The sequence below is a fragment of the Hippocampus guttulatus genome, chromosome 13 (assembly GCF_054856545.1).
Source record: "Hippocampus guttulatus isolate MCC_2025c chromosome 13, RoL_Hgut_1.0, whole genome shotgun sequence".
Classification (NCBI taxonomy): domain Eukaryota; kingdom Metazoa; phylum Chordata; class Actinopteri; order Syngnathiformes; family Syngnathidae; genus Hippocampus; species Hippocampus guttulatus.
In genome coordinates this window covers 13,964,542-13,981,723 of record NC_141273.1, presented here as the reverse complement: position 1 = coordinate 13,981,723, position 17,182 = coordinate 13,964,542, and the positions used below count along the sequence as shown (strand labels likewise).

At 43.6% G+C, this 17,182-nt stretch overlaps 1 protein-coding gene across 1 annotated transcript; it reads right to left on the bottom strand.

Annotated features, from left to right (window-relative positions):
- Window positions 1-3,864: 3,864 nt before the first annotated feature.
- lbh (LBH regulator of WNT signaling pathway) lies at window positions 3,865-16,970 on the bottom strand. Its single transcript, XM_086127921.1, has 3 exons — window positions 16,762-16,970; window positions 9,603-9,705; window positions 3,865-5,977 (listed from the first exon to the last, which is right to left on the bottom strand). The coding sequence occupies exons 2-3, from the start codon at window positions 9,678-9,680 to the stop codon at window positions 5,750-5,752; spliced, it is 306 nt and encodes a 101-aa protein (XP_085984047.1). The 5' UTR covers window positions 9,681-9,705; window positions 16,762-16,970; the 3' UTR covers window positions 3,865-5,749.
- Window positions 16,971-17,182: the final 212 nt, after the last annotated feature.

Sequence of the window (17,182 nt, the reverse complement as noted above, 5' to 3'; positions counted from 1 at the left end):
CAGTACTTATGTGACATGGAAACCTGAGCCGTTACTGTACGTTAATGCAGTGGAAAAGTGACTTGGAAGCACTTTTACATTATTGAGTAGTCCTTCTCAGTATTATATACGAGTACTCGGATGTGTATAGTGGCACCCAGGCTGAAAAGCCATCCATGTTGATTTAAATAGGCATCTTATGTCTTCGCCATTCTTGTCAGTCTTATCTTGAGATGATGGAGGGCTGCACAGAGGGACGCGGAATAGATAAATGCGCCGATATAACACATGTTATAACTACAAAGAGAAACTAAAAGGGAACAGTGGTATTGCAGATGCAAGTCCAGGTGACGTGACAAGGAAACACGACGGTAAGACGAGAAGACCTAAGGAGGTCGTGAAAAGGGAGGAATGTTAAATATAACAAACTTATTTGTCCTTCTCTCAATCGAAAAAGAACAAGTTCAAAGTGCTATCAATAGACTCAAAGGAGTCAGGCGATGCCCAAAAAAAGTCATTCTTGTCTTTCCCACGTTGACTTACATAACAGGCATGTCCAGTCCAACTTGAAGTCATGCGCCTTTTCTGCATTTATTCTGGCAATTTGATTAAATGGAGACCGGGGTGGGGGGGACAGACAAACGGTTGAGTTTTCTGGCACAAAACTGCACGATCAAATGTCATATGGCCAAATGATCCAATAGGAAATAATGTAAAGTGAATACATGTGTTTCGGCATAATGAGCTGTACAGGCCATGTTTTAAGTCACATTTTCACATTCCTAACTTTTGAACAAGAGTAAAACATAAGTAACCGGTGTATGATACAACCACATAAAAACTAAAGTAAAGCATAACTGCTCACCAGCAATGGGAGAGGCAAGTAAGTGATGTTTTCTACGTGCTACTGATGTAACATTTAATTTGTGTAAGCAAAGAGGTAACATTTTATTGTCCCCAAGAGAGGTTAGCCCTTGTTTAATAAAGTTAAACAAAACTAAGATAAAGTAAAACCACTCAGCCCTTAAAGAGGCATGTTGTTAATAGCCATGATACTTTGAGCTCGTTACAGTAATACTAAAATGAAATTAGTCGTCACATAAATCCAAATTCATTTCATTGTAAAGGATTTATGCAGCAATATTTTTAAAATGTGTTTTTTAGGTGCCTCAACATGCCTGACAGGGGTCGCACCAAAAACAGCAAAAATATATGAAATGAATAAAGTAGTGTATTATTGATGATTAAGATGGACGAATCAAATTATACAAGACAGCATTTATCACCTGTTGTTCTTGAGCATTATTTAAAAAAATAAAATAAAAATCTGGAATGACCTTGACAGTGATAAGACTTCATCTGGTCAATCAGATAGAGTGCATGCCACAGGGAACAAGGTCATGGAAAAAAGTCTTGAGTTGGCCTAAGTGCATTCTCCCCCTCTCTCTGTCGCTTTTCAGCCTGTCTGTCAGCATGTCTCTTTGCTTCCTTCTGAACGCACACACATCACTACACGCTGACATCATCTGTAACAGTAGAGCGGTGTTGCGGCGGGTAGAAGAAACAAATGACACACACTCGGCTTTAAAAGAGGCTGCGTTGGAGTCCAGAGATATACATCAATGTCGTTATTATCATCATCATCAGAAGCAGCAGATCCATTCCGGAGATTTGAACCAGTTCAGATGATAAATTAACCTGATGGAGGAACAAGAAGAACACGATGTGAAAATGAGCAACCATTTGAGGTTTTATCAAGTTGAAAGTAAATTTAAAACATGATGTCATGCTTGTACTGTGTGGAAGGGGAGAGACACCGTGTTCTTGGCCAAATATGTAAATACACACAAGTAATTTGTTTAACTGTAATTATAACTAAAAGAACATTTCGGACATTCCACATTACTATAGAGACTCCGTTGATCCAATCAAAAATGGTACCGTCCCATCCTATGAAATACTGCATGAACCAGGAATTATCCTGTCTGCATAGAGACATATAAACACAAATATGAGGTCCACCACTTGTTCATTACTTGTGTTCTGAGTCTATTACGTGCCTCATATGTACCCTGTCTGGGCCCTTTTCAAGCAAATTATTAATAACTTACTTTCCCCTTTTTGTTTTTTTGAGCATCATGTCCTGAAAGCTGAAGAGTCCATTGCTTAGCACACGGGATGAAACATGGGAACTCAGTCAAGATGTTGAAGGGGTGTGCGGCTTTAAACAGTTTGGGAAAGACTGTATTAGACTGCGTAGGTCTGTTGGCATGGGCGCAGGCCAGAAATTATTCAACGGGATGGTCAGAGTGACATATAATCTCACGTGATGGTCACGTGCGCATGAGTTGGTGCCCGCAAATGTAGGCGTATAGGTACACCCATCGTCATAACAGCCTCTGTAATTGAGAACTCATTGTTTATCATACCATCCACAGCCAAGGTTTCATGAACTAAATTGATCACATAACCAGAACCTTGCTCAACACACTCATAACACTGGGGAACACATTTTTTGTTGAGTTGGGTCTGACATCAGTTTTACCACATTTTTAGGTGCAGAATCCACCACTGTCTGTTGGGATGTTAAATGAAGTCAGTTGCTTAAAATGTTTGGGAAAGTCTGTAAAAAAGAGTGTAAAAAGAGTACCGGTACATCAGATAAGTGTTCTCCTACCCTTCATGACTTACTACAAGGACATTTGTGGACTAACGTTATGTGGGGACTGGTGTCAGTTGTCATGTGTGTGTGTGTGTGTGTGCGTGTGCGTGTGCGTGTGCGTGTGTGTGTGTGTTCAAGGAAGTCATTTTAATGTGAGCAACCAGCCGCCAGTATTGTTGACTGGTCGTCAGGTCAGACTCGGCCGACACTCCGGGATCAGTGTTAACATTGTTTCCATTGGAAAGAATTCCGAGAATGAGCAAGAAGATTTATCAGTGAAACACTTACAGAACAACGCTACATGTTAGCTTCAGAGTAACCCTGTAACAATGAGTTGCAATTAAAGTCAGGTTGTCAGTATGCTTCATTAGCTTCTAATGCTAACTTGTTGGCTAGCTAGGTAGTTCCAGATTGGTTAGCTGCTATGTTTATATTGCCACTTATGATCACAATGTGGCGTCTTTTTTCTGTGTTGCTCATGTTGCCCTATTATACTAGCTGGTGACAGCAGCAACAATTCACAACAAAATTATGCTGGTCTATGCTTTTTTTCCAGCAGGGAAGGAGGAAAAAAAAAGTAAAATCATATTTTTGTGAAAAAAAGGAAATATTTTCTTCTAAGACTGCTTGTATATATAATGTAGCTAGCTACCACACTGTCCAAATTTGGTATATTTTGACTTAAAAGGTACCCAGCTAACTAGCATTACATTATTCATCACCAGTGACAAGCATATGGAAGTTAACTATTTGGAGGCTTGCTACATGGCTACTAGCTAGCTAGCACAAGAAGCTAACAGCTGGCATTCCCAGTATACTGTACTCATGACAGTCACTTCCAGTGCTCCAGTGATAAGGAAGTGGGCGTTTTTTTCCCCGGTAAACCCTCCCAGTTCCTGTCCATTAGTCTTTTCCATGCGGCCCAATTTTATGAGTCTTAAGTTGTGTCATTGTGATTGTGTTTATGGAAAGCACGCCAGAGGTTATGTCCCCCTCTCAAGCCAAATGATACCATGTCAGCGCTGTGTAAATTGTCAACGGTGAGCGCAATAACACTTCAGTATACGACTAGTCCATGACAACTGTAATTTCAGTCTGTCAAAACAAGGACTCTTGAGCATTGCTATGTGCTTTAATGTGGATGTTTTTTTCCATTTGATACCAAACCCAAAGGTTCTCAGTACATGATGAAGAGCAGGTAGGCCAAATACCACACAGTTGGGTTAGCAAATTCAAGTTTATTTACAGTCTCTGTAACAGTCAGAGAAAGAAAAAACAGTGGTCTAGATACAATGGAAAAAAATGGCAGCTATTCTCCCTGAGCTTTACAAAAACAACCTGCTCGGTTATAGAGAAAAGGAAAAAAAAAAGATGGACGTCCTGTACACAGCCCTAATGCCACACGAATGACAAGTCAGAAGAACAAGTGGACAATACCAACGTGACTTTTCAACAAAGATGGAACGTGTTGAATGGCCTACATATCAAAGCTACGAGGTGGGAAAAACTACAGTTGCTCCCAAAGAAATGCGTTGGAATAGAAAGGAGTGTTCACTTGCGACTGAAACCATTATACGTTATTAGCTCAGTGGAGGGTTGGAGGGGGAGGGGAAAAAAATAAAATCAAATAACCGTCGCAAATTGCACACGGTCGAGTCGTAAGGCTTCCCAGGGCGAGCAAATAGCATCCGGTTGGCACGGTAGCCTCCTTTCCTTCGCTCACTTGCTTCAAACCGCCGCGGTGAAGCGCACTAGTAGAACTAGCACGTAGTTGTCAACTAAAGCCGTTTTCCTTACCAACATGTACATGCTGTCACGAGTAGGATGATTCAGTGCACTAGTACAAAGGCTGTCTTACTGTCAAGGTATTCCTACTAAATCCATTTTTGGCCTACTACTGTATTACGCAGTTAAACTGTAGTATCCAACCATGCTACACTAGTAGGCATGTGTCACGCACCAACATGATCATGCACCCTACTAGTAGCACCATTATGCCCACAAATAGTTGTGCATCTCTAAGAGCAAATCCTACTACTAGTGTACATAACCTATCGGGAGGCGGTGGGGAGGGTGTTTCCTGGTCATACAGTTTTACTAGTGTGCTCAATAGTCAAATATATTGTACAAATGTTTCAAAGCCCCATTGGAGCATTTATTCAATATCTTCATATGCAGATTAAGATCCATGTACTAGTACACTCTTTGTCCTCACTTGTAACATAATTCCGTGTGCTACCAGGATGACTAGTCGAATGATTGTCCAAGTATTTTTTTAACTACTTGTGCCACTTTTGTCCAACTAGTATATGCACTTAAACCTTATTTGTAAACTACTAGGCTGCATAAGCCCCTCTAATAGACACGTGCCCTTCAATACCCTACTGGTGACATCAAAGTGCCTTCTAGTAATTATGTCCACTAGTGTGGAGAAAATTAATGTAGTAGTAGGCAGTCGGAAAAGGATTAGTAAAGACAGTCATTCTACTAGTGTGCTGAATTGTGACTTCGGTGAGTACAGAGTATAGAGTCCATGCTCATGCCCATGTACTCAAGATCTTTGTTCTCACTAGTAGACCAACATGTATTACAAATGAAGCAAAATTTGACAACACTAGTTAAAATCTACGTGCTACTACTTCTCCGAGTGACTTACAAAAATCTATTAGCTAGTGCTTCACAAGTAGTACAAAGATTTTAACTTTCGACTGGAAAAAAAATTAAATAAAAAAAATCTCAGCACATTAGACACCCACAAAAAAAAAAAAAAAAAAAAAATCACAGAAAACTGCTAAATCTTGTTGCGCAAAGACAAATACTTAACAGCAATCCAGAGGGTGAACACACAGTTGGAGGGTTAAGAGTAAGTCCTGTTTTCAGGGGAGCGAGGGGGGGGGGGGGGGGGTTGGGGGAACCATTTCGTGGCCCCAGTGCTAGCGCCGTGCCAACGCCCAGTCTTTTCTCATGTGTGCGAACGGCGTCCCATCGAATGGCAGTGCGACAAAACTGGTGTATTGCTTCTTTTGGGTGGTGTCAGCCAGGTAAGGTGCAGCGTGACCAGTGTGTGAACGGGTTGGGGGTGGACATCGGGAAGCTAAGACGCGGCTCCTAGTGCTGGGAGTTTGCCATCGCCTGTCCGTTTTGGACGCCGCTGTGGTTGGGCTCCGCTTCATCATCGTCGTCGTCGTCGTCGTCCTCCCCGCTGACCAGGAACTCCTCAGGAGGCCAGCGCAGCTCGCCGCTCTCCACCTCACCCTCTGTGGGCTCTACCACGATGGAGGGCAGGCGGTCTTTGAGCTTACAGCAGCGCTCAAAGTCAGACGGGTCAGGGAAGATCTGCCGAGGACAGCCCACGAAATGCACACAATTAGCATAGTTTGAATCAATCAATTTATGGACAAAAGTAAGTTATTGGCAGTCATAATATGCATCATTCTATCCGTCCATTTTCGGATCTGCTTTATCCTCACCAGGGTCGAGGGGCGTGCTGGAGCCAATCCCAGCCGTCTTTGGGCAGTAGGCGAGGGACACCCTGAACTGGTTGCCAGCCAATCGCAGGGCAATTCGTTTTTTTGGGAATGTGGGAGGAAACCGGAGTAAACCCACGCAGGCACGGGAAGAAGCCCAACATGTCACATTAGGTAAGGGACAAGAAGTGTAATTGCCTTGCGCTCAAGCCACAAAACAAATACAGTGCAGCTCAGCCTCTGACGTCACAGCGAGCGATGTGCTACCTTCGTTTCCTTCACTTGAATTTTAGCATGATCTCCGACTGCACCCATTGAACTGAAGCATTCGGTAACCATAAAACCAAGGAGATTACCCAACCGTGATTTCTGCTGGACCGTTACACCCCTGGGTAATTGGATATTCATGGCTGTTGATGATATTCTTCCATCACTCCGCAAAATCCGACCTCGCACACATAACGAGTTACATCAGTGGCAAATTAAACATGTCCAACAGACTTAGCGCCAAAACGCCGCATCGTGTTTAATCTGAAGTGCTTTGCAGGCGAGGGGGCGGCGCGCCAAGCGGCTCGTGGCTCGTTATGAACTCATCCGGCACAGAACGGAAAATTAGACAAGGGAAAAATGAGCGATAGTAAACTGGCCCTTTCGTAAAAAGCGAGAGTGAAACAACACACTACAAAAGTCAGCACAGAGTATATAACATTTGAGTTGGGAGAAAGGGGCGGGGGGGGGGGGGGGTGTTTGAGGAAAAAACATGGTATCAGGTTGAGTCGTCAAATGTTTGGCCAAAGACCCAGACAGCAAAGATTATTTGAGATTTGACAACCTCCAACTTTTGCAAATTCTCAGGAACCGGCGAATAAACCCAAGAGGCGGGGGAGAGGGGCAGAAAAAAGAAGAAGAAAAAAACCCGCTTCAGGTCCAAGAACAGCATTTTTGTTTGGACAAAGTGGATGAATATTTTTAGACCTTCATATTTCACTCCGAGACGTTTTAGGGTGGTGGGTCAGCGTCTGGGCAAAGTGCCGAGTGGAAAGTAAGCATTGGATGAGAGAGAGAGAGAGAAAGAGAAAGAGAGAGGGAGAGAGAGAGAGAGAGAGGGGAAGCAGCTGTGGCCAAGCCTCCAGGAATTCCATCAAACGCATGAGAAGACAGCAAATATGTCTTCTTCTGTGCAGACTGTGAGAATTTTATCAGGTTAGGAAAATATAAAGAGTCCATCACTGGGAGTTTGTTCTCACTGAAACGGGGTGGGCGGGGGGTTGGACATGGAATGACTTTGCCTTTGGACACGCGTCACAACTCGTTTCACTGAACAGCGGCAGGAAGCGACGGCAACGCAGCGGTTGCTATTTTGGGGTTGTTGTGTACCAACAGGACCAAACCGGCGCGCCTTTGATATGCGAGGACAGTTGAGAAACTCATTGTTGCGAACGCTTAAACATTTACTCGCCGGTGTCAAATTTAAAATATACAAAAGGGCTCCTTGGTTTATGACCGAGTTACGTTGCTGAGGCGCTGACATACCCCGAAGTCGGAACACACCGTTGTCCAGCGCTAACTTATGCTTAACGCAGAAGTAGTAGAATTACAGCGAATAATTGTGCGACAAGCCCATCAAGATTTGTCGCCCGTTATCCGACAGCGAGCCCCAATTCTTACGCCGCTGCACAAACAAGTTCATAACCTCGTATGGCAGACAGTCAGCAAAGGACTCCCTGTAATTTTGAACAGAAATAAAATCAATGAAAAGGGACCAAGTGGTCATGATGTCACACTCACAGATTGACAACCTTTCATCAGACTTTTTTTTTTTCTAAATCACTAGATGATTTAGAGTTTTGTTGAAGGAGAGTCTTGAACCATGAGGCAGAAAGCCCATGTGTCGTGAGGGGTAAGGATTACACAATTTAGCAGCCGTTTCCCTGGCAACCGTGCCAGCCTCCCCTCAGATGGACCGGGCAGCTGGTGTGTGAAACGGCAAGAGGATGTTGTGGCCTCTTCCTCTGGGGTCAAGCTACATCCTCTTCAAGATGGGCATCACCGGACGCGGAGTTGGCGCTTCTAATCGTAAACTCAGTCACATTCATCCCTAGGCGTCGATGCTGGGGGCGGGGGGGAGGGGGGGGGCAAAATGCGACGACGGTACGGCAGCTGTGTGTTTGGATGACCTTGTTGAGCTGACAGTGAAACAAAGCTGTTGGAAAGCGCTTGTCAAGACCACCTGATGGCCGATTGTCTCTGGCTTCGCCCGCCGCGAATGGCCGCAGCGCTAATTTACGATGAATTTCCGGGCAAGGCAATTCCGTTTAACAGAAACCTCATTCCTCCCTCCCCAAATAACGACATCCCTCATCGCATCGGATTCTGAGTGCGGTCAGAATGTTCTCACCGTGTTTACTTCTCTGCCATGCACGAAATGAAGAGGTATTATTTTGATGATCCTTTCTTTGCTGTGGTGTGGAAACATCACAGAAACAATTTCCACCAGAAGTGGTCTTATCATGTGCACACTTTTTTTTTAAATTCTTTTTTTTTCAAGCAAGCATGTTTTGGAGACTTTGAAAACTGAGCCTTTGGGAAGGACTCGCCAGACTATGCAAAGTTTTACGATTTTGCCCTTGCAAACTGTTTCGAATGACACGTTCACCCAAAATACCGCAGACAAAAAAATAAAAAAAAGCAAGTACTGTTTTGTCTTTTGGTATTGATAGTCTTTCGTTTGCAGCACTGTGTTTGTGCAAAAAAAAAAATCTATGAAGAATCTGATTTTTTTTTAAAACAATAATTGACTCTCCATGCCGCATAATAGCGGGAATGCACTGATTTGATCAAAATTAAGCTTCTCAATTTACGAGCACAAACAATTAGATGAATTTTTCCAGTAAATAACTGATAGGTTCCAAAATAAATAGACATAAATCAAAAGAAAAAAAAGGAAGCGTGATGATGCAGAGTTCATTGTTTTTCACAAACATGACAATCAATTGAACATTGATTTGAAATAAATAAATACATAAATGCATAAATAAATGAATAAATAAATAAAAATCCTCGGGTTTTGGTCAACATGCTTACGCCCTTAAAAGAAATTGGGGGAAACTTCGTCCATATTTCTCGAAACTTTTTTTTTTTTTTTACATTATTACTTGCATTTACATTTACGGGGGCGGGGTTAACGTCACAAGGATAACTAAAATAGCAATTTTAGAAAACTTCACCCGGTGACACCCTCCTTCAGTCTTAGCGATAATTAGAAGACTTGTGGATGTAATGGTGTATTCAGTCTCCCGGATTTCCTGTCTGAGAAAAAGGAAATAGCTACTCTAGAAATGGCTAGCAAACAAATACAGCGCTGCAACTTAACGCGACAGTTGTCTTTTTGGCAACCGGTGGATCATTCCTCCCAACAACGGTCTTGTATCTGTTCGCGATTCCGTCTTGGTACGTGTGCGACATTTGCGCGCACCTTGTGGGATTTAATTTACCTGGAAAGAAAGTCTGTCCTTGGTGGGACTGAGCCTCATGTCGTCCATGGGGGTGCTGTTGATCATCACCTCAGTCATATCTCGGACGGGCACAAACGCTGAACTGTGAGCAAAAAGGACAAATGCTAGGTTTAGCATCAACGCTAACAAATCATTGAAGTTTTGCCCGCCCGCTCCAGGGAACCAAACGCTCATTTGTGGTTTTGCTCTTAGCTAAAAAGCTAAACATCAGAGTTTAACCATTTGGTTGACCGTGCCTCCGATTTATTTGGAAATGGAGAGCCTTGACTCATCGTCGTCAAGTGGACTTGCGAGTGGGGTGGCCGTCGTTGCTCACCAGGAGGTTGGCTCAACAAGAAGTTTCATTTGCGAGGGCCATGCTTGAACTTCTGCCATCTTACATTTCTTAACTTAATCACGCAGAGAAAGTGTTTGCGTTCAAATTAGGTTTTGTTGCTAACCGTTCCGCGCCGGGTTGGAGAAGACTGGCAAAAAAAACAAAAAAACAAAAAACCTATTAAATTTACAAACAATGTTTATTTACTTATCTTTCGAGCGTATTGGTATGATGTAGGACAAATGCTTATAATAAGATAATTGATCGCGCAAGTCGATATCCTGTTGCCGTGGCGTTCTAGAAAAAAAAATGCTATGCCTTTGTAGCATTTAGCGTACAAAGACTGTTCGAACGCACTTGTGAATGTCTTTTGATAGGCTTGAACGAGCTCGCCGATCAAAAATTTTTCTGCACACACGACATAAAACATATGATGCAAACTTTTTTTTTTTTTGGTTTCAAAGACATTTTTAAAAAATGACAAGACTTTTTAATGGTGAACATCATCCTTGATGCACCCCATTTTCTGACGGTGTCGCGCTTGATGAATCATGCGTTTTGGATTGATTTTATTTGAAAACACGCTGCTAAGCACAAAAAAGCAACATCTGAACGCCAACAAGGTCTGACCACAATACAGCCAGCATACGCTCGGTGTTCATGCACTTGGGAGAGCTGCAAGCTGCTGTTGCACTGCACCACAGTCATTGTGAGAGTGCGCTAGGGGGGAAATGGGAGTGAGGGCAGGGGGGGGGGGGTGTTATTGTGGTATTTGACTGGGGAAGGAACTCGATGCACTCTTGTTCCATTAAAGCTTGACCAAACTTTCCAAGTAGCACGAGGATGCCTGCGAGTTCAGTCGCGAGCTAAGTCTTATGTTGTTGCTCTTTTACGACGATTGGCGGCGGCGAGGCCTGCGTGCAGTCTCGGGACGCAAATGCTCGGCGGGCCTTCTCACGGCATCTATTTAAAGCCCTGCCGTTGGAGGCGACCACTAACAGCTTTGACTTTTGGGAAGCGTGCACGGCTGTGGAGGAAAAATAAATCAATGAAAAATAAATAAATAAATCGGTGACAAGACACTCCATGAGCCGACTTGATCGGAGATTTGACCCGCTTTCAATCTCGGACGTGTTTGAGGATGGTGATGAACACATGATTGCTAAGTAGCACAGGCTTGTTACAGTGAATCAATTTGCCACAATCTAAATGGCATTTAAAGGAAACGAAAAATGCTTCGGGTCTTATCGGAACATTTTGCTATGGAAAAAAACAAAAAACAAACCTTAATTACAGACGCCCATTAAAATCCACAGAGAACACACTGTTAAAGGCTATTCCACCATGAAACATCTCCCCAAAGGAATGCGTGAGCACAGGTCTGGCTTGTGTCGAACACACTCCGTGTACTGACAGTCCTCTTTAGCGAGAGGTCAGACGAGCGACAGGCTAAAAGTATTTGGACAGCGACAGGTTTGACATGCTTGCCTTTGGAGAATTCTACCAGGGATTTCATTCAAGTAGGATTCCATCATGAATGGGCCCGTTGTAAATAGTTGCTGCAGTGATACAATTCTGATGGTATATATAATATATATATAATTTAAGGGTGTGTCCATTTAAAAAAAAAAAAAAAAAAAGATGTTTCAGTCAAGCTCTGTCCTCGTGCAGTAGAATCGGAACAATTTTGTGTTTGTTGCCGTGCTCCGACAAACACGCAATGGTGACTTTTTTTTTCTTTTAACTAATTGGTGTCTATCCAGTGCCAGTGGTAATTTAAGTAGAAATCGGACAAAACTTTCATGGACAAGTTTGCCTTTGAGGAACAACTCAAAAATGTCTGTTTCAAACCAAACCGTCTTTTCGGACAGTGGTTCTTGAGCCTTTATTTTGTGGGTCTACTCATGACTGACATGGATCCAAAGTTTTTTATTTATTATTTGTGTATATGCTTTAAAAAGGGCGGCACGATGGACAACTGGTTTGGCCGTTGGCCTCACAGTGCAAAGGTGCAGCGTTCGATTCCGGCTCTGGTCTTCCTCTGTGGAGTTCGCATGTTCTCCCCTTGCCTGCGTGGGTTTTCTCTGGGTACTCCGGTTTCCTCTTACATTCCAAAATCATTCATGGCAGGTTGATTGTTTTAAATGTGCCTAATTTTCCTGAAAAGTTTCTTTGCTCAAGGACGAATTCAATTTCTCCCAACTCGATTCAATCAATCACCACAGCCAACATGAACCAAAAAGCACTACAAATACAAAAACGCCCTGATGCTTCTCTAAATCAAATGTTCATCTTAAAACCTAAATTGGTTCCTTCAAGAGCCAAACATTTTCTCCGGGTGCTCCGGTTTCCTCCCACATTCCAAATACATGCATGGCAGGTTGATTGGACGCTCTAAATTGTCCCTAGGTGTGAGTGTGGGCGTGGATGGTTGTTTGTCTCTGTGTGCCCTGCGATTGGCTGGCAACTGATTCAGGGTGTGCCCCGCCTACTGCCCGAAGACGGCTGGGATAGGCTCCAGCACCCCCCGCGACCCTAGTGAGGATCAAGCGGTTCGGAAAATGGATGGATGGATGGAAGACCCAAACATGTACATATTACTTGACTGAATCAATTTACAACAAATCACTTGGGACCAATTATGCCCCAAAAAGGCTAAAAGCTGGTAACAAATCAAAACATACCACCGGGCCTCCAATGACAAATGAACCTGAGTTAACGTCGGATGTGAGGACACGCACGGTGAAGCGCCAAATTGTCTTTTGCCACAGCAAGAGTCCACATCAAATATTTGGGGGGGTGAGCAATCACATGACAAGTCATTAAGTGGCAGCTGATTAACCCCTAAAGCACGCATACACGCGCACACACACACACACACACACACACACACACACACACACACACACACACACACACACACACACACACACACACACACACACACACACACACACACACACACACACACACACACACACACACACACACACACACACACACACACACACACACACACACACACACACACACAAAAAGAGACTGCATCTGCTTTTTAATGACTTTTTCCAGTCCCAATTACACACACAGAGCTTTGCTCGCTTATGGAAAGTCTGACATCGCAGGCAGAGTGTGCAACGTGGTTGTGAAAGCGTGAGTATCATCCAGTTGAGTCACCGTCAATACATCCTTTGTGGCATGACGGGGCACGGCAGGCTAAAACATCAGCCCGCAAAATGTCGTCTTCGGCTCACCTTGGCGACTCGTTACAGTATGGCTTTGACGGAAATACATCAAACAGGGGCGCTATGCGCTGCAAAGTCAAGTGTTCAGTCTTGTTAAGTGACTTGACTCACACTTGGGGACAATTTAGGGTGTTCAATCAGCCTGGCATGCATGTTTTGGAATGTGGGAGGAAACCGGAGTACCCGGAGAAAACCCATGCAGGCCGGGGACAACATGCAAACTCCACATAAGGAGGCTGGAGCTGGAATTGAACCACACACACACACACAATCTGCCCGAGTCACAAGTTAGCAGTCAGTAACCAAATAATTTACCATTTTAAAGTTTTTTTTCCCCCTCTGCAGCAGTTAACGTTTTAGCATTGAGCAACCTCCATTTGCGCTTCTTTAAATCCACAGCTGAGCCTGTGTCAAAATGCGCAAAAGTGTGCAAACCCTTAGTAATTACCTTGTTTTCTGTAGTAAATGGTCAGAAAACATCACCTGCATCGAAACCACAACAGTCGACAAACATTTTTCGTAAGGGGGAGCACTTGTGTTTGTTTGAGCAACTTTGACCACGTATTAATAAATACTAACGGCTTGAGAGTGCTGAGCGGATCATCACGGTGGATGTCATTTCAACTGTGAGTGGGATGCAGAGGAAGACGAGGCAGGCATGCAAAAAAGCAGCAGGAGGAGGCGAGAGAGCGCGCGGACGAGCGAGGGATGCTCAGGGAAGTGCGACAGTGACGACCTGAGAAGCGGGAAGAAAGATAAACACTCGGGCCTTGCCAGTCATATTTCTACGCGGGGATCGTATAAACATCCTGCTTGGCTAAGAATAACAGAACATTGGGCTAATAAAACAAAACGGGGGCACAATGAGGAGGAAGTGTGTGTACCGGCAAATAAGTCCAACTGGTCAGGAAACACAAACACCAGCCTGTATGGAAAGCCATTGGAGAATTTATTCGATCCCCTTGATATCCATCCTAATGTCCCGTGTACCACGAAGACAATTCAACCACTAGTAGAATGACTGCTCCATTAGCAATGTTTTCCAAAACAGCCTTAGAGGTAAACTACGGTCCTTAACATTTATAAAAATACAGTTCTACTAGTGCACAGATTTGTCTTACCTTTGAGACAATAAAGGTTTTCTTATCTTAAGATCATCCTAGTTCATAGATCTTAACTAAATCGGACAACTTTTGTCGTACTAGTAGGACCGCTACACAGTGAGGCAAAACGGCGCATGCGCTAATGCGACTAGTGACACTGTCAAACCAAGCTACTTCATATCTACAATATCAATTGTAGTCGTGCGGTAGAGCTCAAGTGCCCAGACTTGCCTCACTCGTAACATGTAGTTGTCCGACAAGTGTTGAGAAATGTCATACAGTAGTGGGAAAAATGTAGTAGAAAGACATTCTGAGGCATACGAGTTCTGCAAACTAGTGAGGACAAAGTGTATACTAGTACATGAATATCAAGGCCCTTCAAGAAATGCTCCAACGGCTTTTCATAAAGCCATTTATTCAATACGCTTGACAATTCAGCAAAGCGCTAGATGTTAACCAGTAGACCTTCGGCAATGGTAGTACTATTAGAAATGGTCAACTAGTGCTCCAGTTTTGCTTTACCGGTATCATGCGGTTGTTATATCAGTCGGGGTGTTACAAAAGCCGGATTGAATCGAGCGCATCGTTCCACTTGAAAATATATCGAGATGCGCATCAAATCGCCTTATTGGAGAGACGCACAGGGCTAATGCACGGTATCACATTTACAGTACTGGGCAAATTCATTCGTATGAAATGACAACAGAAAACTCATTACATCATACCCTCTCGACCTGAGCCGTACACTATCGAATCGAAATCCCCCTGAATTGAACCGACTCGTTGAACCGTCCTTGAATTTTATCTCAGCCAATGTGTTCAGATACACATTGGATCGTCTTGTATTGGAGGGATACGCAGCCCTAGCGACGAGCATTATAAAACTGTCTTCCTAGTGAAAACAAAGAGTTTCCAAGTTGTCTGGCAAACAGTGGGGTGGGGGGGGGGGGGGTAAAAAAGCTTACTAGCAAGGCGATTGTTCTACTTGCACACTGATTTGGATAGAGCGCATTAGTACGGACCTTAAGTTGGATATTAAGGATATGGAATAAATCCGCAGACAGCATTCCATTCATTCAGTCTCTCTATTATAGCTGCCAAATGTCATGCAAGACTGAACCGCATGTCCCATTGTACAAAGTGCAGACGCACTGTCGTTTAAGTAATCAAGTTGAACATGGATTACATCAAAAGAGACAGCAGACAGAACACACCAGCGGCTCTCAGCAATGACCGCACGTGTACACATAGTGACTTGACTTTAAACCTACAACGGTGCAGATAAAATCCTGACCCAGGTAGGATTAAGGCCAGCGGCCGTAGTGTTTGTCAAGAAGACAGTGACAACAGTTGTTCCCTGTATTAAAGGTTGTACCAAAGTACCAAACAATTCAAGATTTTCAGTATAGCAATAGACCTGTGGCGTTTCTACATTCACACAGTTCAACCATTATAAGCAGACACCCTGAGAGTAACTAAGACATAACTCAGCGATGAAAACAAAAAAAGGATAATCATAAAGATTGGTTGCCCACCAAATAACTAACATGTTCCGAGCATTTGATTTCAGTGCTTGTGTATTATGAAAATTTAGAACCAAAAATAATAAAAAGTGCAGATGCATATTGGTGTTACAGCGCAAGATTGTGAACTTCCTGGCGAGGCCACAACCTGCAGAACAAAGCTCACCAACAAAAGACCGAAAAGCAACACCTCGCATATCCTCCCCGGAGACAGGAAGGAGGATCGACACATGCACAATATATACAGTAGTCTGAAAACCCACAACAACATCAGAAGTGAGTTAAGGTTGCCTGTAGCATAGACATAGGTACCAAGACAAAGAGCGTACATTAAGATGAATGTCAAGATTCGCGAATAATTGCTTTATAGAAGCACTTAAAAAAAAAACTCAATGCACTATTGAAGAAATAATGTCTTGCATATTTTCAGGTCAAAATGGACAACTGTAGCATAAAAAAAAGGTTTGTTGGTTCTACTAGTGAGCTGGTTTGTTTTACTCGCGAGAATAAAGAGCGTACTTGTACATGGACTTTAAGATGGACATCAATGATATGGGATAAATGGGTGCATCCTCTTTTGTGACTGCAGTGCACCTGCAGCCATTATACAACTCGAGGTTTGATGGAGAGGAGGGGAGGGGGTCGGGGGAAGGACCTGGAAGGGCGTAAATCAAAAAATGGATTCCTATCTCATTTGAAGAAACCTTTCCAACTTGTATTGCCCCCCCCCACCCCCACACTCACACAAATGACACAATATAAATATGCATTTTTTAATTATTTTGATTTTGATGCTCACATTAGGGTCAAATAAAGAGTGCGGCGACCGATTTGAATCACCTGGTTAAGCTTTATTGGATTAATCACCGAGTCAAAATAGTCGCGTAAAAAGACACTAATTAGCACGAGCACATGCTTATTAAAATGGGAGGGGAGGGGGGGTGAACTCACCTGAATCAGTTCGAAGAAATACAGACATGTATTCGAAGCGCACCTGCTGCCACCGATGTCTAAATTTAAGGTCGAAACGTCACATTAAAAACACCACAAAAAATAAGAGTGCACTCAAAACAAGACAAAAAGACACTAAACAGTGAGCCGTGTCGCCTAATCTAATCTCGTCTCTGCTCGTCTGCGCGACACCACCACTCTTGCGTGCACTTTTTATCTGGGAGGCGTGTGTACGTACGTCGCCGTCAAATTCCTCAATGGCAAGCGCCCCGCCCCCTTCTAGACGCGAGCCAATTGGAGCGCCGGCTACGTGGTGACGTCACGATCGCCGTCATATCTGAATTTTGTGTTGTGTGGCGGAGGAGATGGTGGAGATGCTGTGGCAGGATGATATCGATTTGTCGACTCCAGCAGAGGTGGA